The sequence below is a fragment of the Leiobunum rupestre genome, chromosome 1, assembly GCF_980474605.1.
Source record: "Leiobunum rupestre chromosome 1, qqLeiRupe1.1.hap1, whole genome shotgun sequence".
Classification (NCBI taxonomy): domain Eukaryota; kingdom Metazoa; phylum Arthropoda; class Arachnida; order Opiliones; family Sclerosomatidae; genus Leiobunum; species Leiobunum rupestre.
The window spans coordinates 23643792-23669789 of record NC_143384.1 but is presented as its reverse complement, the minus strand read 5'-3'; the positions used below and the strand labels follow the sequence as shown (position 1 = coordinate 23669789).

The window sequence follows — 25998 nt, the reverse complement described above, 5'->3', positions numbered from 1 at the left end:
TTCTCCATATCCTGGGACCAAAGACCCGAGCCTAGACCCCCCACCGGTGGTTACAGGTAATGGCCGACTAGCGGGCGACCAAAAAGAGGGGCCAAAAAGACCGCGAAAAAGAGTGTATAGGTCTTCATTATGCCAGGCTTTGAACAAAATCGGCAATAAACACCTCGGGTACTCTCCTTGTTAGTCTTTCTCCCCAAGTATATATGCATTCTTCGGTCGACCAAAGTTCGTTGTTCAGAAGTCTTTCTTAATCAGCTCGCCGCGTTATCGTTATCAAAGATTATTATAATTCCGGAACGTTTTTGCTGATGCGTACGGTTTTTCTCGATCAAAATGGATTCCTTCTACGCCTAATGTTGTGATTTGATCTTTGTTTTATTTTTTAAGCGGAGCTCCTATTGTAGTTTTTTTTTAAAATAGCTGTTAATTGGGAATCGCCTTTTCAAAATCTCTAGGGACACGTTGCACTTTTGACACTCCACCAGCGCATCAGAAAAATATATGGTAAGGGCTGTCATTGTGAATCAAGGCTTACCTCTTTGCTGCTTAAGATTATTTATTAATGTAATTTTTTATTTAATAGAGTGTTAACAAGTCCAGTATCAAATTGAACAAATTCAATAACAGATTGAACGGGTCCAATATCACCGTGAACAATTACAACATCAGCTTGAACAAGTCCAATATCATCTTGAACATTTCGAAAATCATCTTGAATAAGTTCAATATAAGCTTTAACAAATTCAATATAAGCTTTAACAAGTTCAATATAAGCTTTAACAAGTTCAATATAAGCTTTAACAAGTTTAATATCAGCTTGAATAAGTGACGATAACAGCTTGAACAAAGTCCAACATCATCTTGAATAGATCCAATATCGTCTTGCATATTTACAATACCATCTTGAACCTTTACAATACCAGCTTGAACAAAGTCCAATATCAGCTTGACCAAATTCAAAATCAGCTGTTACATTCCAAAAAACGTTGAACTATAAACTTGCGTATAATGTCAATTTCGTGCGGTTCTTGGTTTGGTTACGGTCCATTGGACCCAATGGACCAGGCCCTGAACGAATTTCTCAAAGAGGAGGTAGAATTAACGACCTCGGATCTAACTGAAACCTACAACGTAGTCACAAAAATTGGATCACAATTAAAAGGTTTACTACAACAAGACGTAGATCAACTACAAGGTCTCGAGATATCAAACGTAACCCAATCTGGACTAGCTTGGGACCCTAAATTCGCTTGCCAGTCCAGCCAGTTCGACCTACTAATCGTCTTCAAACTAGGCTGTTTGGGAGAGCAATGGACTTGCAACAAAGTCTCGCCACACGAAGACGCAAAATTAACCGCCATTCCTTACGTCATCCGCCGTAAAAGTCCAGATTTGGATGGAATTACCGTAGAGTATAAGTCCAAAATGGCTACGTACGGCAACAAATTGTACTTGAACGAAATTCATTACGACCAGCTTTGTCCGATTAAGTTTCTCCACAAAGCCAAAGAAATAATAAAATCCAAATTGAGCTATTTGGACCAGTTAGTTTTCGAGGTCGAAGATGGTACAAATTTAACAATGCTTATCAAGAATAACGAACGAGAGTTACGGCTAAATCTAATACCGACCTTGGAAGTAGTACAAGTCAAGTTCGAACTTAGCGTTGGGTGGATTTTTACTTCAAATATATGTAATGAGAAGCGGACGTTGATGCTACCTCAAGGGTCGCACTGGAGGCGATGTTACGTCGTAGAAGATAACTTATGGAAGGGTGCCTTCGCCAGAAATAAGTTCAGTCATATACTTATGAAAATATACAAGATATTAATTACAATTATCAATATCGAAGATCGTCCCTTGTCCATATTAAACGCTGACGTCATTCAAACTTTTTTTGCAACTTTGAGCCAGAAATACGGTTTCTGCTACCACAAACTCGCCTTGAAGGAAGCTTTCAAAATGTTCTTGATGCAATTAGAGGAGAGCCTAAGAGGCGGAAACATGCCACACCTTTACGAACCGGGTGTCAACGTGCTGTGCGCCTTAGATCCAATCGTACTTCAATTCCTGTCCGGTTATTTGAAAAGCGTCGAATCCGACCACATTGAGTTTTTGTTAGAGCACAAAGTCAACGTACCTCAACAACCAGACGCGGATTTGATACTTTTAGATCAAGCCTTGGTACAATTCAACAAACGAAAAGTACTAAAGGTACAAGAAGTACTCGCGAGTATTCAGGAACAGTTGGGGAAAATCATAGAGGATCACTTTAACCGAGACGACATTGCCAATCGCGTGTCAATACGGTACCATTCTGTTGTCACGGGTGGTAATTACCAACAGGTCAAAGACTGTCGAATAGTACTCGCGTTTAGACTAGACGGTACAGTATGGCTACCCAAATCGGAACACGATCCGGAAGTACTCGAGGACGACTTCCAACCCTACCATTGCACTTGGGCCAAATACACCGACGATTTTAAACAAAATAACCAAGCCTTAAAGTACGGCAAAGAAGAAACGTGTTACCAAATGGATTCTTGCAAATTTACTTCGACCATAAATGGAGAAATAACCTCCGCTATAAATAATTTTTACTTCCAAAATGACGTAACAGTTACCACGATGGTATTCGACGACAGAGTGGAGTGTAAAGTTAAACTTGAGAACTTGGGTCGCGTCCTAACCTTCCATGTCATTCCCGCAGTCTGTTTCGTCAACAACCCTCAAATACCGGGTACACTTACGCTGGTAAACGCCAACAAACCCGGTAAAACCTACTGGAAACGCAACTACGATTTGGAGACGCAAAGATTAGTCGCGGCTATGGATGAATTTGACCATGGTTGCCGGCTGGCCGTACTCGAAGTCCTTCTGCAAGCGCTGATCTCGACGCCCATGTCCAAGTTGGATAGCGATGTCTTCGTCACCGCCGTGATTAATAATCGACATCATCACGGTTGGAGTAGTCGGTCCGTAGCCAAAATGTTGAAGTTTACTCTGGACTATTTGGTCTCCTGTTTGGCGGAGAGAGTGATGGTCCATCATTTGGAGTTGATCAGGAACGTCTTGAAGTCCTACGCTGATGAAGAATTGGAATTGTGCACCGAGTATTTGCGCAGTTTTAAAGCTAATAGTTTTAAGCCTTCCAGTTACCATTTCCTGTTGTACCGCGAGGGTTAACTAACTATAGGTGTTTTTATAAAATCCCCATCAAAGGACTGCCTAGGAGGTGGTATTCTCAAGGATAACCTTGGTATTCTCAAGGAAGGGACATGTATGTAGTCTTTGGTTTTTATTGACTTTTTGGGAAACATGTTTGCCAGCTTTTTGACGTACATGCATGCGAGTCACGCTGACGGTTTAAGAACTGGAACGTAGTGAACTGAACTCCCATCAAAGACTGAGGGGGCAATTTTTGTCGGAGGGGAAACAACATAGCCGGATTTTATGAATACACCTACTGTGATTTTATCTTGGGTATTACAATAAAATTTTGTTTTTTCTTTAGTTTTATAAATTTTTAAGATGTTCCTGGTCAGTACTATTTAGTGTTGTTAATTTTCCGGAAAAAATAAAATGCGGAAAATTTTCCGAATTGCGGAAAAATAAAAAATTTAAACATAAATTACTTTTTAAGGGTTTTAAATTTTTTATCGATATGAAATGTCTAATAACATACCAAGAATGTATTTATTTATACTCAGGGAGAATGAATATGTCAAGATTATTTTTAGCGTTTCTCCAATTCCACCCGTTGGGGCCCCCGGTATGCTCCTCCGCTTTAATAAAATCAAATAATACTGCCATCTCATTGGTTCTTAAAAATTACGTTTTTCGACGCGATTAACGCTGCTGCGAGGACACAAAAAATAAGACTGCCTCCTTTTTCCTCCGCCCCTCCTTAGCGTGACGGGGTTAGGGCCTCAACGTGTCCGTCGATAGTCTCGACATATTCATTCTCCCTGAGTATAAATAAATACATTCTTGAACATACTACAAAACATTAATAGTGTTACATTGTTAATCAGTTTAAAGCTAGTCTAAAGGTTTAGTTTTACTTTTAGATTCGAAAAAAATAGGCTAATCATTGGATGAAAACCTTTTTTTATTTTTTTCGGAAAAATACGGAATATTTCCGGAAAAAGGCCTCGGTCATTTTCCGTAAAATTTTCCGACTTACAACACTAGTAGTATTCGATATACTCAAACTAATTAGAAAGTAGGTTTTCGAATCGGGTACCTTATGACGAATCCGTTTAAACCATTGATTGTTCGTGCCAAAATCCATTTAGCGACGCCATCTGTTGATAGCAAATGAAACCACGATAAGTATAATATTAAATTTACAACTGAATTTCTTTATTTTAAATGCATTTTAAACAATTTAAACTTTATTAATAACAAAACTTAAAATGAAATTCAAGTATAAAATTTTAATAAATTTGAAAACAGCCCCATCGAGTGATGAGAAACGGAACAATATTCAATAGCGTAATCCGACTTTTATCAACCTTGGAGCGACGCAAAAAAACGAGCGGTAATTCAAAACCGAATATAATTTTACTATCTTTATTTCATTCAAGTCATAACATTAATTAGGCCTCGAATTTCCTTACTATCTCAATCACGCGTCTTCGAAAACCGACAAAAAGAGCCACATTGATTATAATAAAGCTTTTAAAAAAAGAAAGTAAACGAATACAAATTGCCATTGAAATCGAAGAGTTGGCGAAATATATTATTTACAGAAGTATATAATATTTATAAGTGTGACACTTCCTATTTTTCACCTACAAACGTTTTACTGACAGACTACATTACGGGCTTCGTCGCAGTTTTGCGTCCGTTCGCTAACGAGTCACACGTCATCTTTGAAAGCACCTCGCTGGGGGGAGATTTTCTTCTTGTGATGACGGAACTTAGTTATTAGCTCTCAGTAAAATATTCCCCAAAGTGACAAACTTATGGTACAATATTATAGACATATGTAACTATCCAACACGTAAAAATGAAACATGTTCCTTTGTAGGCTCCGAAGGAGTATACAAATAGCGATAAATCCAAATAATTATTTCCGGAAATTTAGAAATCCACAAGATATGTAGGAAATATTAGAAATCCACGATAAATATTAGAAATATATTTGAGAAATACTGGAAATATTTGAGAAATATCGGAAATATTTGAGAAATATCGTAAATATTTGAGAAATATCGTAAATATCTGAGAAATATCGTAAATATTTGAGAAATATCGTAAATATTTGAGAAATATCGTAAATATTTGAGAAATACTGGAAATATTTGAGAAATATCGGAATTATTTGAGAACTACTGGAAATATTTGAGAAATACTGGAAATATTTGAGAAATACTGGAAATATTTGAGAAATATCGGAAATATTTGAGAAATATCGGAAATATTTGAGAAATATCGGAAATATTTGAGAAATATCGGAAATATTTGAGAAATATCGAACATATTTGAGAAATATCGGAAATATTTGAGAAATCAGAAATCTGGTGTACAGTTATTTCCCAAGTGGCTACCCCCCCCCCCCCCCCCCCCCCCGGTAGGCTCGAGGTAAGTTCAATGTACGTCATTTTCCCTACAAATCGCGGATGTATACACCGGTTCGCGTCTGAAAAATTAACCGCCTTTATTACTCCACTTAACGGTATGAATTAACACTTTGTATTTTTTGTAAGGATATTTACGTATTTATAAATCCCAATAACAATTTTCCCGATAAAATAGTCTTAGAAAATCAATATATACTTATTTTTATTCCAAATCGCATCTTAAGAAACCATCGGGAGCTACACATTTCAATTAAATCAGCAATAGTTCTTTTTATAAACTAACGTGGCCTTCTTGTTGAAATGTTGCTCTTACGTCACAGTCTCTTACTTTGACAAGCCTACGAGCGCGCGCTACAGTCGCGTGGAATATAGCTTTTTCTAGAGCGCGTGCAAATCGCTCGTGCGAGGAATACACTAATAAAGCTGGGTCTTGTGACGTAAGAGCAACATTTTAACAAGTTGGGCAAGACCCCTTTTTATTTTATAAAATCAACTATTTACGAAGATGAATAATTCAAATCAAATCAAAAATTGTTTTATTAAGTATCGTAGCGACTTTAAATGTTCGAGGGCCAAGTCTTCCTGCGACTTATAGCCCTCTTTACAACAGAAAATATCATTTAAATCAAAAGTTATAATTAGTTAAACAAATATAAACAATAAAATTGTTAAGATTACATTAAAAACAAAAAACTTAGTTAAGAGAACAGATAAACAAATGTATTAAGTGAATAATAAAGTTACAAACCAGTGTTATTTTTAATAACACTTTAGATTTATTTACATCTATAAAAAAAAACTTATATGGAGGTATCTTATTTACCTCCGGTATTTCTAATTTTGTCGCACGCGGAGTTGACAACGTGTCTTGGCTTTTTGAAGTTTATATTTAGAAAGACACACCGGTATTTTTATCGGGTTATTTTTTAAATCGCTGTCTTGATGAGGGGCCCCACAAGTGTTCAGCGGTTTTTTTAGAGGTTTCGCAGGCTCAGATGCGCTTTAGTTGTGTAGCCGTGTTTGTGTGTCCGTTCAGAGGACTCTAGGTTTGATTAACTAGACATTTTAACATTTTTAAAGCGGCCCAACCGGATTCATTAGTCTAATTTTTGATTGTGATGACTTAATGATTATTTTTGAAAATTGTTTGAAGCATTAACATACATACACCACAGCGTCTGCAAGGAAGTTTTTATAGCTCCCTTGTCTTGTGAATATCAAAAAAAAATTTCAATAGATTTTATTTAATTTATTATACTTTCTATAAAATGTGTATAATTACATTTGTATAAAAAATGTTGAATATTGTTATATTATATTATTTTGTTTTATTTGTAGGGGGATATTAAAATTCATTTTGCGCGTGAAAATACACAATGTTTTAACGCTTTTAAAAAATATTCTGTATAGAAATGAAATTATGCAAATTTTCAAATAAATATGTTTTAAAAAGCTTTAATTAAATCCGGGATTTGAATAAGGCCAATGTTATATTTTACAACCTTCAGATGTCGCTACAAATAGACTTTTGGTCGTGGCCAATCTGAACAATATACGAGAATGGCAGCAGAAAACCTCACCGTGCAAGTTTCTTAGACACATAAATACGTTCTGGTCGTCAGTAATTTAAAAATCAATAAATCGACGTTTTTGAACTCTATAGGGACCTCTAGTGGCGAGTTTTCCCTTAACGCGATTTACATCGAAAGTGTCATCTGCTAAAAATTATTTTCCAAATCGATTAATTTCCAAAAAAAGTTTTTCAAATGCTATAAATTAATATAAATTTTATATTTAATGACATTTCTTGTTTACTGTTTTTCCCCACTTCTACAATACTTCCCCAGCTTTCCCACTAAAGAGAGCTAGTGAATTCGTCCATACGCTTGACTGCACTATCTCAAGAACAAGCTGGGCAGTCGTAGCGAATTCATGTAAGGCCTATTCCTTGTTTTCGCACACATTGTAGAAGAACCGAAATGGTCTTAGCCCTCTTGTTTCGATAACAAACTTGGCGCGCTGCCAATAAGTGTCTCCGCCAGTTGTCGCAGAAAATGAGAGACGCATCGATAGGTCTACAGCCGAAGCCAGTCGTTTCGCTAAAAGCACACGGTTTTTTGGCGTCACTACTCCGGATTCCGGCGTGGGGAGGGTCGTAAGGTCACGTGGCGTGACGTATTACTAGATTTAAAAAAATCGGCGAATAGCGGGTGGTCGTGGGAAGGCTTGAAATTGAGCTAGCAGACTCGGCGCTGTGTCTCTTTGTGCGCGAGCGTCTCTTCACGTGCGAAACCAGCCAGTGGAAGACGAAATTTTTAGGGACTTTCAGAATGAATGAAATTTTATAAAAATAATATTTCGGTATTTTTGAAACTTCGCCCAATTTTTTTTTTGGATTGACAATATAGTACGTAAGTTTTATTTGCAAATTTTGTGGTTTTTAATAAGGTCTCTAAGCGTGTCAATATGGTAGTCGAGAGGTTTTAACAATGTTTTTTTTCTTTGTGGTTTTTGGGTTTAATTTAATTCTAAGGTAAATGGTGGCATTAAGTTATTTTTAAATTTGTAGTATTTTTTTTATTCGGTGTTGTCATTCCAGTTAATTCAATGCGGTTATTTATCGAATAAATAATATACACGCGTATAAAGTAAGATTAATTTTAAATTGCAATTTTTCTTTGTTAAGTGGTATTAGTTAATTTCGTTAATTTAATTTAGTAAATTTATTAATTTATGTTTTTTGTCCTTAATTTCTACGCATTTAACAAAGTCAATTATTTTTTTTGCGATATATTTTTTTACTAAGCCAATTAAATGAAATTTAATGCCGTAAAGTTATAAATTAAGCCAATTAAATTAAATTTGCCATAAATGTAAATTAAATAAAAGCAATTAAACTTATATCGCTTTTCAAGTCGCTGGAATAAAATTTAAATTAATAGGATTTAACAACATTTTAAATAATTTATTGCGTAAAATATTTTAGATCTAATGAAACATCCGTAAACATCGGTCGAATTTTACTACGTTTTTATCGCGACTTTACTGACAGTTCCGTATAGTTACTTATTAGGTAATATACGTAAATATTAAGGCTATTGTGGTCGGTGGTTTAATAGGTATAACACGGTTAATGTGTTATTAAAAATGAAAGAATTACACAATAGAACATGAATTAAAACTATTCACTCCATGTCTAATTCTTTTGTTTCTAAAAATACCTTATGATAATATATGTTTCAATGGGCTGTGGAGAACACATGGCGAATATTTATTCTGACGATAATAAAAACCCAATTTTATGTTTCACATAAGTGCCTCCGTACGCCGGATACGTCGTGTTGAATGTTTACCGAGTACGCGTGCCCTGCCGAGGCGTCGTTATTTTCATTTAAGTTGTTTGTTTCGCTCGCTAGAGGCGCTGAACTTTTGGGTAGATTGTCGTTCGTGTACTAATGCGTAGTTAGTTTGACTAAGTGACACCCTTATGAGACGTGATTATAGGCTTATGATAAATGTAGATGAAAATTCTTAAGCCTCGGCCGCCTGTATTCCACGTGGTTTGGAGAAAAATATAAATTAAAATATTCCACGTGTACTTTTGGCCCGTTGTACTTCTGATAGGTTTTGCAGTATCGACGAAATTTTGTGCCTTAGAATTTTAATTATTCCTCGTTCTAAACTAGTCCTGACTAGTTGAGTCAGCATTTTATAAAATAAAAGTGCTCTTGCCCAACTTGTTCAAATGTTGCTCTAACTTCATAAGACCCAGCTTTATTTAGTTTATTTTTCGCACGAGCGATTTTTACGCGCGCTAGAAAAACCTATATTCCTCTGGCGACTGTAGCGCGCGCTCGTAGCCTTGTCAAAGTTGGAGACGGTGACGTCAGAGCCACGTTTAAACCAGAAGGCCGCGTTACTTCATAAAAACTAGGAGCAGCAAACACAACACCCCACACAAGGAGAACTCAACCCGTCAAAAGTCGTGGATTTTCTTCTGTACGTATTTCATTGGCTAGACGCTTCAGAGCCTGCTGCTGTCGGAAGGGGGAAATTCGGAAATTGTCTTCCCCCCCGCCCGTAAAACGTTCAGCGTAAAGGCTCGTGACGCTCGTCCAATGAAATTCGTACACAACCCTTCGTTAGCGTGTTTAAAGGCTAGCTGCGTTCTCCTTGTGTTTGTTGCTCCTAGATAAAAAGAACTATTGAAAATTTTTGTGGCTTAGAATTTTAATAGGTGTTTCTATAAAATTAAAAATTAAAAGTAGAAAATATTTTTATCTGCGTCGCGAGTTGAAACTTTTTATTGGCATGCGCGTTTCGCACGTGGACTTGAAATTCCCAAAATCTTTATCGACTCTCTCTATCTTCAAAAACTACAGCGAAATGACGCGGAATAAAACAAAACCACGTATGTTTTCGGTGGCCTTTTTGAATGTTTTCTCGATTTAAAAAAAATTAAATTGCAACCTATTAATGTTTTTAATGTTGTAAATTGGGGTGTAGAATCTAAATATGTCAATTTTGACAAAACCACGTATCTCAAGTTACGTGGTTTTGTTTAAACGGCGATGATTAACCTTTACACGTGACCTCCCGTATTTTATAGAAAAACCTATTACTCATCGTTTTAAAAGTCACGCCTAGTTGAGAGTCAGCATTTTAGAAATTGAATCTTTTTTGTGCCTTAGAATTTTACTTATTCCTCTTTTTAAAAGTCTTGTGATTCAAACTAGTCTCCATCGTGTTACCAACGGTAATTTTTTGTTAATATCGATTAGAGACGTTTTCGTGCCAGAGTTACACCTTCTTGAGTGGCCCAAGAAATGGTTTTTGTCATTTGCGAGATATTTCCTAACTGCATTCAGAGCCGTACCTAGCCCAAATGGCGCCCTGGGCAAAAAAAAAAAAACAAATGGCGCCCCCAGAACCTTAGATAGAAATTTTTGATTTTTCAATATCCAATTTAAATGAAAATCTTTGATTTGGCGCCCTGGGCCACTGCCCCGCTCGCCCTACTCGAGGGACGGTTCTGACGCAGTGCCACGCAAAATAGACGTCTCACGTCTATTTTAAATTACGTATTGGCATAAGTAACGTAAACAAAAGTGTGACAGTTCCTATTGTTTTAACGGTAGATTTTTAATCGAACCTTTTTTTAAACACTGAAGCTTTCGTCCAACCTGGACTCGCAACCGAACTGAGGAGTATATGGTGGGGTGGCCTCGCAGCTAGAGGAGCCAGGTTCGAACCCAGATTGTGGCACTGGGTGAAAACTCGAAACCACTCCTTCGGCGAAGAGTTTGCAAGTTCTCTCCCCACTGCTTAAAGGGGTTTTCCCCTGAGATCTTTGGTTTCCCCTTCGCATACAAACTTGTTGAGGTTAACTGTAATAGCAAGTATAGGGAGCTGTTGGCTCGCGTGGCGTGAAGGGCTTGCCACCACCCTCCTACGCGTTGTAACCCGGCCACCTGTTTAAATGCATTAAAAGTCGCTTGATGACTTGGGCCTAAGGTGGCCAGGGTATTAGCCTAGCTGCTCATTATTATTATTATTAGCGTACTTACAAGGAGACGACCCGAGGTGTTACACACCGATTTCGTTCAAACTCGGGGGATTGGTAGACGTTCATGTAACTTGAAAAATCCTAAAGGGAATTTATTCAATGGGCAACGGTTTTACTATGGCAACGAAAAATGTTTTGACAACATAAAATGGAAATTTTCTTTTTGAAAATAACATGGGATTTTGACCGATCCCCCCTGTGAAAGATTTAAAAAAAAATTGAAAAGTTTGAAAATACCAAAATTATAAAAAAAAATTAAAAATTGACGACAAAAATCAAAATTGATCACATTTTGATCAATTTGAACCAAATGGGTGAAAATGAACCGATATGGCTTAAATAGGAAAAATTTCAATTTTATGTTGTCAAAAACATTTTTCGTTGCCATGGCAAAACCGTTGCCCATTGAATAAATTCCCTTAAGGATTTTTTAAGTTACATGAAGGTCTAGCAATTAGGGATGCACCGATATGGGTACAGCCGATATATCGGCCGATATATCGGCTAATCGTGGCCGATAATATCGGCCGATATATCGGCCGATATTAACAAAGTTACCTATCACAATATTATGCTTTTTTGTTTACTCTCGTAACCACCTGTTAAAAAATGATTTGATCTATATGGCTTTTGGAGTCGAAAAACCACTTATGATTCCTGACCGTTTTGGACGCGAATAATTATTTCCTACAACAGCGATCAACTGGCCTTTTTAAAAGGAAATGTAAGGTTGTGGCAATATATGTTTTCCATTAATTAGTTAGTTGAGTATCACCTTTTTTTAAAGTTTTTCCTGAAAATATTTTTCTCTTACCAGAAGTATCGGCTAATATCGGCCTCGCTTAAGCCGATATTGGCCGATACCGATATTTGAAAAATTAGCCGATATATCGGTTACCGATATATCGGTGCATCCCTACTAGCAATCCCCCGAGTTTGAACGAAATCGGTATGTAACACCTCGGGTCGTCTCCTTGTTAGTTCGAGGGGTCCGTAATTACAAATTTTGCGTATGGGATTTGGAACCCATTATAAATTTTGGAAATCGGAAGTTAAGCATTTTACCTTTTTAGTGATATTCGCATTAAAATACTTTTTTAAAATAAGACCGATTAGGTTGAAAATTATATTTTAGTTAGTATTGATCATTTCTGAACTACATTTTCGGTTGCATTAAGAAATTTTAATTTTAAGTGAGATTTCTGGTCTCCGCGAAAAATTTGGTTTGCATAAAAATTAATTTAATCAAAGGGTTCTTTTCGTGTTAAGCTAATTGATTGGGTCAAGAATAATTAACTAAATTTTTCATGTTGTTTATCATATGTATTATGTGTTATGTCTTTCTGTTTTTTTTCTTCTTTTTTTCTTCTGGCCTAGGCGTATTATTATTATGTACCCTCTCTCTGTGACTAAAATAAATTTCGCTACCTTATGTCCAAAACTAGGTAACTCGAAAAAATGATTTTCGATAAAATTCGTCTTGAGGTTTAGTAAGTTAATGTACAATTTGATTTGAAATTTGATCAAATTTCAATTTAATATTTAAAATATATAGTGCGTATCGTTATGTAATAAAAAACGTTCTCGTGTGCACGTAAATGAAAGAGTATGGTGGGTGGTACCCAAATTTTCAGAAAAATGAGGAGAATCCGAATATCGATGGTACAACTTTGGGGGGCGCGTCTGGGGGGCGGTAGCCCACCCAATAGCTTTTCAGGGATTAATAATTAGTAATTAATTAACTAATTAATTAATTATTATTGAAATGCTTTAGAACTTACATATATACACTAATTACCACCGTGGTTAACCAAAACCTAATATATGTTAGGTATTTTAGATAGGGGGCGCTATATATTCCGCCCCCTTCGCACATTTGAAGTTAACTTAGTTTTTGAACTAGACCACGTGATGTAGGGTATTAATTAAAGCTTATAACCTCAAGACTAACACTATGTAAACTCTAATAACCCTGGGTGTATTTATGCAAAGTATTAAAGATAGGGGGCGCGTCAAACCATAACCCCAGATACTTTGATGTCGCCGTTTGGAATATAACCGCACGGTGTAGGGTATCAAATGAAAGCTTATTACGTCAAAAAATATTATTTAAAAAAAAATATAGTTTCAAGGGGTATACTTAAAGCCATAAAGTTAGAAAGGTTATATGAAACCATAAGTAATTAGCGGGCCCGCATAGAACGAGAGAGATAAGCGGGCGAGTAAGGCAAAGGTCTCCGGTTATAACACCTATAACTGTTACACGAATGAAAAACCAAATTTCAGGGCTATTATTTTAGGGTCATGTGGATGGGCAGATCGATAGCGTTTGTTGACTTCGAGAACCTCGATTTATTTAGCAAAGAGTTTCGGTCAGCTAAGGAAACGTCCGTTTTCTGGGGATTAAAATTATTTTTAAGATGTCACGGGTGCCTAAACGTGTTAGCTGTGTGTTTTGTAAAAAGGATACCAGAGAAAACCTTGTGAAAAATCCAGCAAATTCTATTTACGAGACTATATCTTCTTTATTGACGAAAAATGCAGATCAAGAAGACGTTGACAGCCAAGAACTTCTAAATTTCCTGGGTGGAAATGTAACAGTTGAAAACTTAAAGAAGCGAAAGGTAAAGTGGCATTTGACCTGTTATAAAAAAATTATCTGAAGTCTCGTGGGAGTCAAATTGAAAAAGTTTATCGAGAAAAATTTAAATCTGAAGCTATAGCAAAAAGTCTTTAGAGCTAGCCGCTTCTACTAGTAGGGGTCAGACTGAGGGTGTACCATTGCCTTTTACGAGAAGCAAAGTACTTTAAACTTCTTTGCTTCTTTTGTGATAACAAATAAACTAAAAGGCACTTTTTACATATTATATCTTATGATTCAAGCGGTGCATCTTTAAGAGAAGCAGTTGAATTAAGTTGGAACGACACATGGAGGGTACGATTAAATTAATGTATAAATGGACGCCTACGCAGTAGATATTATGTATCACTTGCAATGTTGGTTAAAAAACAATCACAATTTTTCCGAACAAAAATCACGCTTTTGCGTCAAAACCAACTGAGAGAAGCTTCTCGATCGGCTGTTTTGTCGTAATTGAAAACGGGGCTTAAAGCTTTCTGATCCAAGACGTTAATGGCAGCTCCACTGAAAGTGAAAAAGGCGGCTGAAGTGTATAGGTAAAATTAGTTACTCTTGCGAGCACTAGGGGGCGCATGAGGGGTGGGAACAAGTTAGGAAAAAGTACAGAGGTCTCTCTTGATTCAGTCCCTGACCGGGCAAGTAATGGCAAATTTAGTACCTCAATTTTAACCTTTTAATACTTAGAATAATAAAGTGTATTTTAACTTGTAATTGAATGTTATTCATCTTACAACATCACAAATACAACAATGGCGACGGGGATGGTTCTACGAAAATTCTTTTCCGCGCAATAAGGATTTTCCGACGGAACCCACGAGGACAACAAAGGCCCGAGTGCTAAGCCTAACGGACCGCGGACACAGTGCACGACTTTCCTAAGCCTCAAGGAGAGGGGAAGGCCACGAGGTAACAACTAAGTAACTAAGAAAACAGAAATTAAGTAAACATCCACGGCGGCCGTTTCTAACAGAGCAACAAGCAATTACATTAATTACGCTCAACAAGAGACCTGGCAGACGCAACAAGGATTTCGAATTCCTCCACAATGGGAAAATTACCGGACTTTCATCAAGACACAGAGCCATGGTCACAATATAAACAACGTTTAGACGCCCATTTTATAATCAATAAAGTGAAAGAAGAAGAAAAGAGAGCTGTTTTGCTGACAGTATTACCAGCACCTACTCTAACCCTATTAAACAGTTTGGTATATCCGAAAACTGTATTAGAAACTGAGTATGAGGCCTTGGCAGCCTTATTCGACAAACACTTCAATCCCAAACCTTCTAGGATATTGGAAAGATTGAAATTCAATCGACGTTATCGACAAAATGACGAAACAGTAGCGGAGTACGTTGCGGAACTAAAGCGTTTATCAGCTCATTGTGGTTTTGGCAAACACTTCGATGAAATGATTATGCACCAGCTCGTTTGTGGCATCAACAACGAGGACATGCAACAACGACTAACAGAAGAAAGCGATGACATAAAATTGCAAGTAGCAATTGATCTGGTTCAGAAGATCGGAACAGCAAAACACAATGCCCAACAAATGAGGACACATACTCAACATGAGGCAACGTCAAAAGTCAACGCAGTTAAAACTTCCAAGAGAATAAATCAAGCTCAGAAACCACCACGTACGCACGATTCAAACGCGCAAGCTCAAAGGAGTCAGACTGAATGTACGAGATGTAAGCGAATGGATCATGTAAATTCTAAATGCCCTTTTATCGACGCTACGTGTCACGCGTGTGGAAAAAAAGGTCATATACAAGCCGCTTGCAGAGCGTCTTCCCAAGCAACGGTTAAAAATGTTGATAGGACTTCTTCATACCACAAAAACAAACGGAAGAATTACCGTACCAACTATGTTCAGGACGAGGAAAGTCGCAACTGGACTCAATCAGCAACAGCTTAATGACGACGATGCTCCACCACCTAAAATGGTCATATGCTAGCTTAATGGGCATGGCTTTTCTTTTGAAATTGATTCCGGATCAGGACACACCATTATATCGGAAGAAACATTCCATCGTATTCCTCGGATACCAAAAATAGAACCATTTTCCAAAATATTACGGTCAGTCACGGGTGAACACCTCAATGTTTTGGGGAAGGCTCGGATTCACGTACAATATGGCAACAAAGAGGAAACTTTACCTCTCTTAATCATCAGTGACATAAATCAAGAAAGTCTATGCGGAAGAAAATGGCTTTATTCCACACTGGATATATTACCAATGATATTCGAGAATGGTGAAACTGTGCACAATATTTCAGTTCCACCACAGTGTGTCAGAATTTATAGCCCGGTGTACCTAGTAACAAAGACCATACCACCGGAGGCCTATCATCATAGTGCCCTACGCCAGCGTCCCCAAGCCCGGACAGGTGACAAATCCAGCATGGGTAGCAGAACCCCACTACTGATGGTCTCACCTTTGACGCAAGCCACTCAACCCAGCAGAAGGTGCAGCAATGGGTGGACCAATCCCCACTTCGCACACAGCAGTGGGATTTAGAATGGATGCTATAGCAACTCCAGCCAACACCCTACCTATGAAGGTAAGGAGCCAAACCCTTTGGAAAGAGCTCCTAAAGGGGAACGACGAGCACACAGCAGCCCGAGTAACCCGGCACAGCTGGCACCGGAGATCCCGGTGGGCCCCAAAAGGCCGGGAAACAGGACCGCCTTGCCCGCATATGGAGGCTCGCCGCCCCACAGCAGTCTACCCAATCCGCCGAGGCGGCCAGTCTGCCTGGACCCTCTCCGTTAGCCTGAACCGAAGTTCAGTATCCAGCCCAAACCTGACCGAATTCGGAGGTGGAGATAGGACCATTTGATCAGAGCTAACATCTCCCAGTGCGCCACCGCCCTTATGGGTTACAAGAGCCGGACCCCGACTCCCCGGTAAAGCCACCAGTTATTGCACACTCTAACCTATTTAGGGCCGCAGTTCCACCACAAGAAACTTTGGAGAATATTCTCAGAAAATATGACAAATTATTCTCACCAGGTTTGGGAAGATTAAAGAACGTAGAAGTGAAGTTGGCCCGTGAATGCAGAAGTTGTCAAGAAAATGCAACACTACCTGCAGCTAAATATCAAGAATGGCCAAAGGCAGACGGTCCTTGGAAAAGAGTTCACTGCGATTTCGCAGGACCAGTCGAAAACAAATATCTTCTTATCACGGTCGATTCCTTCACCAAATGGATGGAAGTCGATATCACGAATACGACATCAACAGCTCTTGTAACACAAAACTTACGTGCCCACATTTCAAGATTTGGCATAATGCCCATTCTGGTGACCGACAACGGCACTTGTTTTACAAGCAAAGATTTTGCCGAGTTCACTCGCCTGAATGGTATTCAACACTTGACATCCGCTCCTTACCACCCAGCTTCAAACGGACAGGCAGAGCGGAGCGTACGAACAGTTAAATCTAGCTTGAGAAAGATAAATGGTGGTCAAACCGAAGAAACTCAACTAATCGATGAGGGTTTATACAATTATCACAAGGGCACTCTAGAAGAAAGAATTTCCAGAATCGTGATGAATTATCGTCGGACCCCAAATAACTCTGGAAAATCCCCTGCTGAAGCTATGTTTGGTAGGAACATTTTGACTAAGTTGGACACATGTAATCCGAAATTATTTAAACTTTCTAAGAATATCTCACAAGAAGGAAGTGAGGATAGCAAATACCCTGAATGTCATCCATCTTTTCAAATTAACAATGAAGTATCAGTTCTAAATTTTGGAAAAGGTCCCAAATGGATAAACGGTACTATTAAGAAGCTACAGGGAAACATGATGTTTGAAATTATAACTGATAAAGGAAACTGTAGGAGACATCGGAACCAAATACGACTTAAACCACCAAAAGAGTCTAGCAAGAAACAAACTCTCAATCCAGGAAATGCACAACCCATGAAAGCAATGACAATTCCTCCTCAAACAAATAAACAAAATTGTTTTGCAGCAATTCAACCAAATAGGCAAATCGCACAACCAGCAGTCCATCCGCAAATGACACCGACTGCCACACCCCCACCACCAGTGGAACAACAAGTAGCAGCAGAGCAGATGGCAACTCCAGAACCCAAACGAGATCGAACCATCCAAATTCACCTAGATTTCACCACTCCTAAGGTCCAACATGGACACACGCAGCAGAACCAAGATATTCCTGAGCAATCAAAAAACCAAGAAATTCCTAAGCAGTCAACGAACCAAGAGATTCCGGAAGAGCAATCAAACACGACGCAATCAAAGGACGAAGTTCCCAAACCTAGCAGGTCAAGGAGGGTTACACAGAAACCAGCCAAATTGAAAGACTTTGTTACGAGCAAATAAGTTTAGTCAAGAGTGAAATAATAATTGTAACCTAGCAACTAACTTTTCTTTTATGGGGAAGGTACTGAAGTGTATAGGTAAAATTAGTTACTCTTGCGAGCACTAGGGGGCGCATGAGGGGTGGGAACAAGTTAGGAAAAAGTACAGAGGTACTTGTAATTGAATGTTATTCATCTTACAACATCACAAATACAACAGCGGCAGTGGTAGCTGCGGGCATCGAGTTCCTTAATCTAGTTGAAGAGGACTTTGCACAGAATACAATGAAAGTCATAGCTATGACTGAACTTCATGCCTTGTACTTAAATATTTGTACTTCAAATGCTCTTGACCAAACTAAAGACGAAATTATGTCAAGAAGGCAACTGAAAGATTTTTTATAAGAGGAAGTACTCGGAATCGAGTTTTCTCAACCAAAACAAAAGCGCTCCTCGGAATTAGTGTCTTTGAGAGGCACCTAAAGACGCGGTTTTAACCACTTAGAAAGACGAAGATAACCAAGAGTCTGTTCAAAGCATGGCCAAGTAATACGAAAGTTGATTTTGTCGTCAGAAAAGTGGTGTTTTAATGGGTCTCTTGACATGGAGAGTCACGTAATACCTCAAGAAGTATTACTTTTTTAAATGGTGTATGAACGGAAAAGCTACTCTTAGCTCAAATCAAAAACGCGAAAGCGAAATCGACCAACGATCATTAAGATTGGCTCAGACGCTAATTTTTGAATGTTTATCTCCTCGTCAAGCATCTGTCACGAAATCGCAAAGTATAAGAAGAACCCGAGAAATGCCTTTGCAGTTGGGGGTCGGACTATCCATTCACAAGGAGTCACGAAGCTCAAAACTAGTTGAAATACTAAGTAATTTAGGAATGAGCGTCAATTATTCAAGAGTAAAAGACGTTGCGAATTTAATAGCTAAAAATGTGCTTTGTAGAATGAAAGAAAATGGCGGTATCTATCTTCCACCGAATTTCATATTTGGAAGAGCAATATCGTTCACCTTTGACAACTTAGACTTCCAAGAGGATACCCCTGATGGTCAACGTACTATGCACGGAACAGTTATGGTTATTTACAAAAAGTCAAGTCATCTGATGCAAACCATTTCTCTTTAAAGAAGAGGCACAAAATACAGAAATTCCACCGTCAATTTTCAAATTACTTCCATGCTCAGTTTCGAAGTCAATACGCCCTAAAAGCGCAGTATTTCCCACTTATACCTAAGATGTTGGAGTTTCTAGTCAAATGGAAAAAGCTTTCAATCACGATTTCCTGTGGATTCTTTCAAGAATAGGTAGTGGAAAACAATATGGCTTTGACCAGGCGCTCACTTGGTCAGCACACAATTCCCTTGCGTATAATACCAAAGAAATTACACGCATCGCTGTTCTACCATTACTTGGATTATCTCCTATTCTGAGCATTGAGACCTGCAATACGTAGGGCGCATTATTAAAGCATTACCCCGATTACCCCCCCCCCCCCCCAGAGATTTACTGGTGGTTCTTTCAAGATGGTACCTATCAACTAGTTCTGCGCGACCTTCCTTGCGCCCCAGAGGACGTTTTGTATTTTATTAAGTGCAATTGTGTAAATGTGCTTCACACACTCCTCGAATTAAATGTACTGAAATGTGCGAGTGTGGGGCAAACCCAGAAAAATTTGACAATTCGTACATAGAAAATTAAAATGTCGAAGACCTTGAAGGGTGTAGTGAAGATGATGACAGTAAAACGGAACTTTCGTTTTAAACGGTGTATTCCCTTTTTAAAAGGTGCACTCCCTTTTAAAAAGGTGCATTTCTTTAAAAATGTGATATCAAATATATTTTACCATTATTGTTGTATTAAAATAGCGTAATAAATATTTATCTTTCTGTAATAGAAAACCCTTTTATAACCTGAAAACTTGCCTTAACTAACGCGCTCTTAGCCTGCACTCTATATATTTTAATTTTTGACGTAATAAGCTTTCATTTGATACCCTACATCATGCGGTTATATTCCAAACGGCGACATCAAAGTATCTGGGGTTATGGTTTGACGCGCCCCCTATCTTTAATACTTTGCATAAATATACCCAGGGTTATTAGAGTTTACATAGTGTTAGTCTTGAGGTTATAAGCTTTAATTTGATACCCTACATCACGGGGTATAGTTCAAAAACTGAGTTAACTTCAAATGTGCGAAGGGGGCGGAATATATAGCGCCCCCTATCTAAAATACCTAACATATATTAGGTTGTGCTTAACCAGGGTGGTAATTAGTGTATATATGTAAGTTCTAAAGCATTTCAATAATAATTAATTAATTAGTTAATTAATTACTAATTATTAATCCCTGAAAAGCTATTGGGTGGGCTACCGCCCCCCAGACGCGCCCCCCAAAGTTGTACCATCGATATTCGGATTCTCCTCATTTTTCTGAAAATTTGGGTACCACCCACCATACTCTTTCATTTACGTGCACACGAGAAACATAACGCCACGCACTAATAGTTAATACATCGGGGGGATTGCGTGTACTTAAATATCCGTGACATCTTGGTTTAGGCTGATTTTGAGATTTCGGGATTTTCCAGTTCGTTTTAACATTTATTAAAAAAAAATTTCTAGAGTGTACGGGATTTGTACGAATGTCTGACCATCGATTAAATTTTAAATATAGATAAATACATAATTGATAACGCATAGGGCCGGCCCTACCATAGGGCGAAGGGAGAGGCCGCTCCAGGTGCCAAGTCACAGGGGGCGCCTCGGTGGTAAAGAAAAATAAAAGAAAAAATATTTTTATATTAGGGGCCAGCAAGGGGGCGCCATAATCGGATCTCGCTCCATCCTAAAACTAGATGACTTGGGCCTAAGGTGGTGCCTTGAGTATTAGCCATAGATAAAATAACTTCGTATATAGATATGAAACTTCAATGGGGCAAACTGACTTCCACCAGATTCCCGTGACATCTAGTGACTGCGCCAGTTGGCTGTGTTCTCAAGAGCGTAGATAGTATGTAGGAATTCCAGTCGGCGTTTTTGCTAATAAACTTATTTATAAAGGTAAATACCATCCAATATACAAGAAAACAAACTAGAAATCTTCACTGAATGCAATTTCTTTGTGCTTATTTTAAATTTGCTTTCAGTACATGAAAAAAGTACTTTTAATACACCTTTGCAATTGGCAATTCGTGACTTAGGAAAGAAAATTCTGAATCCAAAGTTTGCGTATGCGTAATAGAAAGTTATGTTTATTATACCCAGAAAATTGTGAATAATAGTCCTTTTCCCCAAATATCAAGGGAATAACTAAAATATGTATAAATTATAATACTAGTTGTCTAATATTACTATACATTCAGCCAATTTTATTATCATTTAAATAATTTTTTAACATACCTTAACCTTGGATTAATAACCAAAGCTAAATAATTATAATTCATCATACTTTTTTATAGGTCTGTGCGAGTACTCGAACATCATCGAGTACTCGGAATTTTTTGTGGTCGAGTACTCGAACTCGACCTCGAATAACTGGAGAATACTCGTGGATTACCGAGTACGAGAAATTTGCATATTCGGGTACCCGATTACTCGAATAAGCTGCTCTCAAAACTCGTCGAGTATTTGTTTTTTCTATCCTCGTTGCTTCAAAGTTCAAAGAGGGGTTTTTACAACTTTTTGGGGGCAATAAACGGTACCTACAAAGTTGTGGAAAATGGTTCATTTAAATTAAAGGAATATTTTTCAGCGTTGAAACTTACTTTATACTCCTTTTAAATTTAATTTAATAATTACTTAAATAAAACCAGCTCCTAATCAAGTACTCGATAACCCGACTCGTTAAAAATATTACTCGATTTTTTTTTAGTTACTCGACTCGAATAAGAGAAAGTTTCCCCTAAATGTTACTCGACTCGAAAACTCGATGAAAAAAATTTGATACTCGATAACCGACTCGATTATCTAAAACCACTAATCGCACAGCCATATTTTTTTATCCTAAGCTCGTATAAGTCATAACTTATGGAAGCCAGGGATTTTGGATATATTATTAATCAAAGCTGAAGCATTAAAGCAATGTTTACAACCAAGGCTTACGCTGAGCTAAGAGTAGTATGGACTTCGAGTAGTGCGAACTTCACCAAATAATATTATTCGGGTGCCGCCACCAGATGTCGGACAAAATTCTGGAGTCACCTCTACCTTGGATAAATAATAGTTGTTCCTAAACTTCCTAGGAACTACTATTATTAATCCAAGTCTACAACATATAGTTTCCTATCTATATACGATGTTATTTTATCTATGGTATTAGCCTAGCTGATTATTATTATTATTATTATTATTATTATTATTATTATTAGCTAGCAAACTGCTGAATTTTCGTCTTCTATTCTTCTATGCCGACGAAAAATCACAAAGTGTCTGCCGCAATAGGCGCTTCAATAAAACATCTTCAAGGAAATCGCCAAGAAGTAATATATCCGAGAGTTAGGACCTGCAAGTTACTGTTTATATTGTGCTTGTTAAAATAATGGAAACTTTTCATCACTATAAAAACGACGTGTTTTTATTAACCCTTAATATGTCTAAAAAAAGCTACCAGGTTAAATCGAAACACTTGCTGTATACCGTACAGGTGAAAAGTTTCTATTATTTCAAAAAGCACTATATAAACGGTAACTTACAGGTCCTGGCTCTCGGAAATATTACTTCTTGGTGATTTACTTGAAGATGTTTTATTGAAGCGTCTATTCTAGCAAGTACAACTTATGAACTTTGCGTGTTGGCCGCTACGTGGCATTATGTAAACTGAAAAGGTTAATGGTTTTAATGTACACTTTTACTTTAGAATAGAAAAGTACGATTAATTTTTTAGAGAATGAGTATTGATACATTTTGATATTCCGTAGGGTATACGAAGATACAATTATTATATGTAGACCAAACTAATGAGTTTTTTATTATATTATAGAGAGAAGGGTGTCTATCCGGTGATTGAGAATTTCATTCTCAATCACCGGATAGACACAAAGAGCTTGGCTCCCGCCGTTCACCCGCGCCTCTCCCGTTCCTCCCCCACCCGCGCCCCCATCTCAATCACCAGAATTTCCAATCACCAGAATTTCTAATCACCAGAATTTCTATTCACCAGATTCTCCCGTTCACGGGTTGCTTTCCCCCAACCCCCCATTCACTGGATACTTTATCTCTCGTTCACCAGCTCCTTTCCCCCATTGCGTTCACCCCTTCTAATCACCAGTTGCTTTCCCCCATCCCCATTCTCCAGAATTTGTTTTCCTCGCGCAGATATCTGGAGATTAGATTTTTACCCGTTTGCTTATCGCTTCAGAACTCCTTAATTTCTAATCTCTAGGCAATAATAACAAGTTATTTTCAATTTAATTAATTTCCAATTTTATTTTACTTTTAATTACATGATTGCGTAAAACAGGTTCTAATATTAGACCGACATTATAAATAACGCGTTTAAATCGCATTTTATCAATATAAAAAAAATTAACTCGATCTTCGTAAGGAATATGTACAATTTCATTTAATGGGCTGAAACGAACTACCTTCTGCAAGTGCGGATTGTATAAATAATTTTAATAAAAGTTCTACCTCACCACGTCTGACCGGAATAGATATGAAATCGTCATCCTCCAGTGCCGCTGCCCTTGGTGGTGCCGGGATCTCCCATTCTTGCGAAAGGTACTTTTTTTCCGATGGTGAATTATCCCTCGACGGACAGTGTGGAAAGAATCTAGCATGTTCCCATTCTGGTACGTCTCCTGATTCCCATCCTTCTAATACGCCATGGCACTTGTAACATCGTACTTCATCGCCCCGCTGAATATAGTAGAATCCAGCCTTCGCTAGTTGTTCCTTAGTAACGTGGGGGTTTCTCCAGTGACGAAAAGTTTCAAGTCGATACGCTTCGATGTCCATACTGTAAACTGATAGTTTCTATAAGCTATTGTCAACATTCTTAAGCCTAATTGGTTAAGCCTAAATTTCAATAAATGTTTTTTCTATTTATTTTGGTTAGACTCTAAGACTATTTGACTAGAATCTAAGTCTATTTACTTCAATTTAAACAAGGCCTAATTTCCCTCTACAGTAAAATAATAAAGTCACTTACTTTTACGGAAATCCTTAAGCCTTTGCCTGTAAATAGAGTCGAGAAGGCGGGGTACGGAGCGCGAAAATCTACGTGTCTCTTCTCGATGAGGTCCAGGAACTAAAAGAACGCTGAGTCGTATATCTAGAGATCAAATAACACTCGAAACTTCAAGTAAATCCTGATTTCTCATTGGCTGAAACCAATTGACGTCACGGGAGAATGTAAAATGTAACCAAAAATAGAGGTTACTGCTCATCGGTTAGCGAAAAAAATTCGTCACGTGTTAAATTAGGCAAATTAGAATAGCTGAAAATACATTGCGCTTACTTCGCACTAATTTACTTCTGATACAACTTTGATAAAAATTAATCCTGTTTCGGGGGGAACCCCCCAGGAGGAAATCTTAGAGACTATTAACTCGGTAGAATACACTATTTTAGCAATTGCAATTGCATATAATCCTTGTTATTGTAATGTTTGATATATACTGAAATGATTATTGTTGGATAGGAAAATAAAAGAATCGTGATAAATGTTAATTTTTTTATTATAAAATAATTGGGACGATGAGTAGTATCCTACTGGAATGTATTTCGCCCTCATCGTCCCAATATAATTGATGTTCCCAGACTTGAAGAAGCTTCCTGGGCTCTCCAACCTCAAAGCTAACAGAACAATACATAAAATTTTAACTTTAGTACAGTATAAATAATTCGTGAAATTTAATTTATTACCTTATTCTAATCTCAAATTTAATTGTATCATCGCTCGCGCTTTGCAATACAATTCCCTTCAATTCTTCAATTCTACATGAAGAAAATTAAAATCTAAAATTTTTGTTCTAAAAGTTATTTAAATCTTAAAATAATATTTACCTCATTTTGATTTCAATTTAGTTTTTGCTCCAAGCAAAGAAAAAGGTTGAAATAATTTGTTCTAATTGATTTACTCCCTTTTTATACCATTTTCCATCCCCACCAACTCCTAGCCCCTATATCCTATCTCCTTCTTTTCCGTGATGAAATCTAAGTTAGTGATTGAGTGTGGAATCTATTCAGTGTGTAAATAAGTGGGTAAAGTCTGTAAATTTTTCCATTGGTTAAATAGTGTTCGTAGATAATTAATTTCGTGAGACTGGGAATTTCCACCATCTTCCTCTTAGCGTACGTCACGAGAAGATGGTTTAGGTTCGTGCAAAGTCTAACAAATTTACAGATAAGAGTCCGCATTGTAGTACGTTCTTGCATTGGACTGGTTGACTTAACGAAATTCTGGAAAAAAAGGGTAAGCGATTTTCAATAAAGAGTCTTTTTTTTGTTACGTTTTTTTAAAGTATTTATTAAAAAAGTTACATAGGAAAAATTGTTTACAATTGTTTTTTTCGCGTACATGAGTTTATATTATTAAATAAAATGGCAGAGTCAAATTTCAATCTTTTTTTTTTTTATCATTACAAGACCCAAAGCTAACTAAATCCCTGTTAAATTATCTAAGGCAATGTTTTTTTCACCAATCTTATTTTGCGTGTACTAAAGATATTTTGTTAATGACGGGTAGAAAACATATTTCAATGGTTCAAGACGGTCACAGATTTCAATGACTTTTAGAAAGTACTTTAAATAGAACGTACAGGAATAATGCAATAATATATTTCTACCAATGTTTTGTTTTCATGCTAGATTGCGTAAACCACCCACGTTGTCCTAACTAGTTTACCAAT

At 37.4% G+C, this 25998-nt stretch overlaps 3 protein-coding genes across 4 annotated transcripts in view; all 3 read left to right on the top strand.

Annotated features, from left to right (window-relative positions):
• The first annotated feature begins 431 nt into the window (after nucleotides 1–431).
• Nucleotides 432–3513, top strand: LOC149961894 (uncharacterized). Its single transcript, XM_090177189.1, has 2 exons — nucleotides 432–504; nucleotides 584–3513. Exon 2 carries the CDS (start codon nucleotides 1009–1011, stop codon nucleotides 3184–3186), a length of 2178 nt encoding a protein of 725 aa, XP_090033315.1. The 5' UTR covers nucleotides 432–504; nucleotides 584–1008; the 3' UTR covers nucleotides 3187–3513.
• A 4188-nt stretch (nucleotides 3514–7701) lies between these two features.
• Nucleotides 7702–25998, top strand: part of LOC149961891 (organic cation transporter protein-like) — a 43884-nt gene continuing 25587 nt past the window's right edge. The window contains exon 1 of one of the 2 annotated variants that reach the window (XM_090177201.1): nucleotides 7702–7995. The gene's annotated coding sequence lies outside the window, so the exon portion shown is untranslated. Of the gene's footprint in view, nucleotides 8000–25998 lie in introns of both variants that reach the window. The other variant, XM_090177209.1, reaches the window with a different exon arrangement.
• Nucleotides 14841–15716, top strand: LOC149961893 (uncharacterized). The gene has a single exon (XM_090162085.1). It carries the CDS (start codon nucleotides 14841–14843, stop codon nucleotides 15714–15716), a length of 876 nt encoding a protein of 291 aa, XP_090018211.1.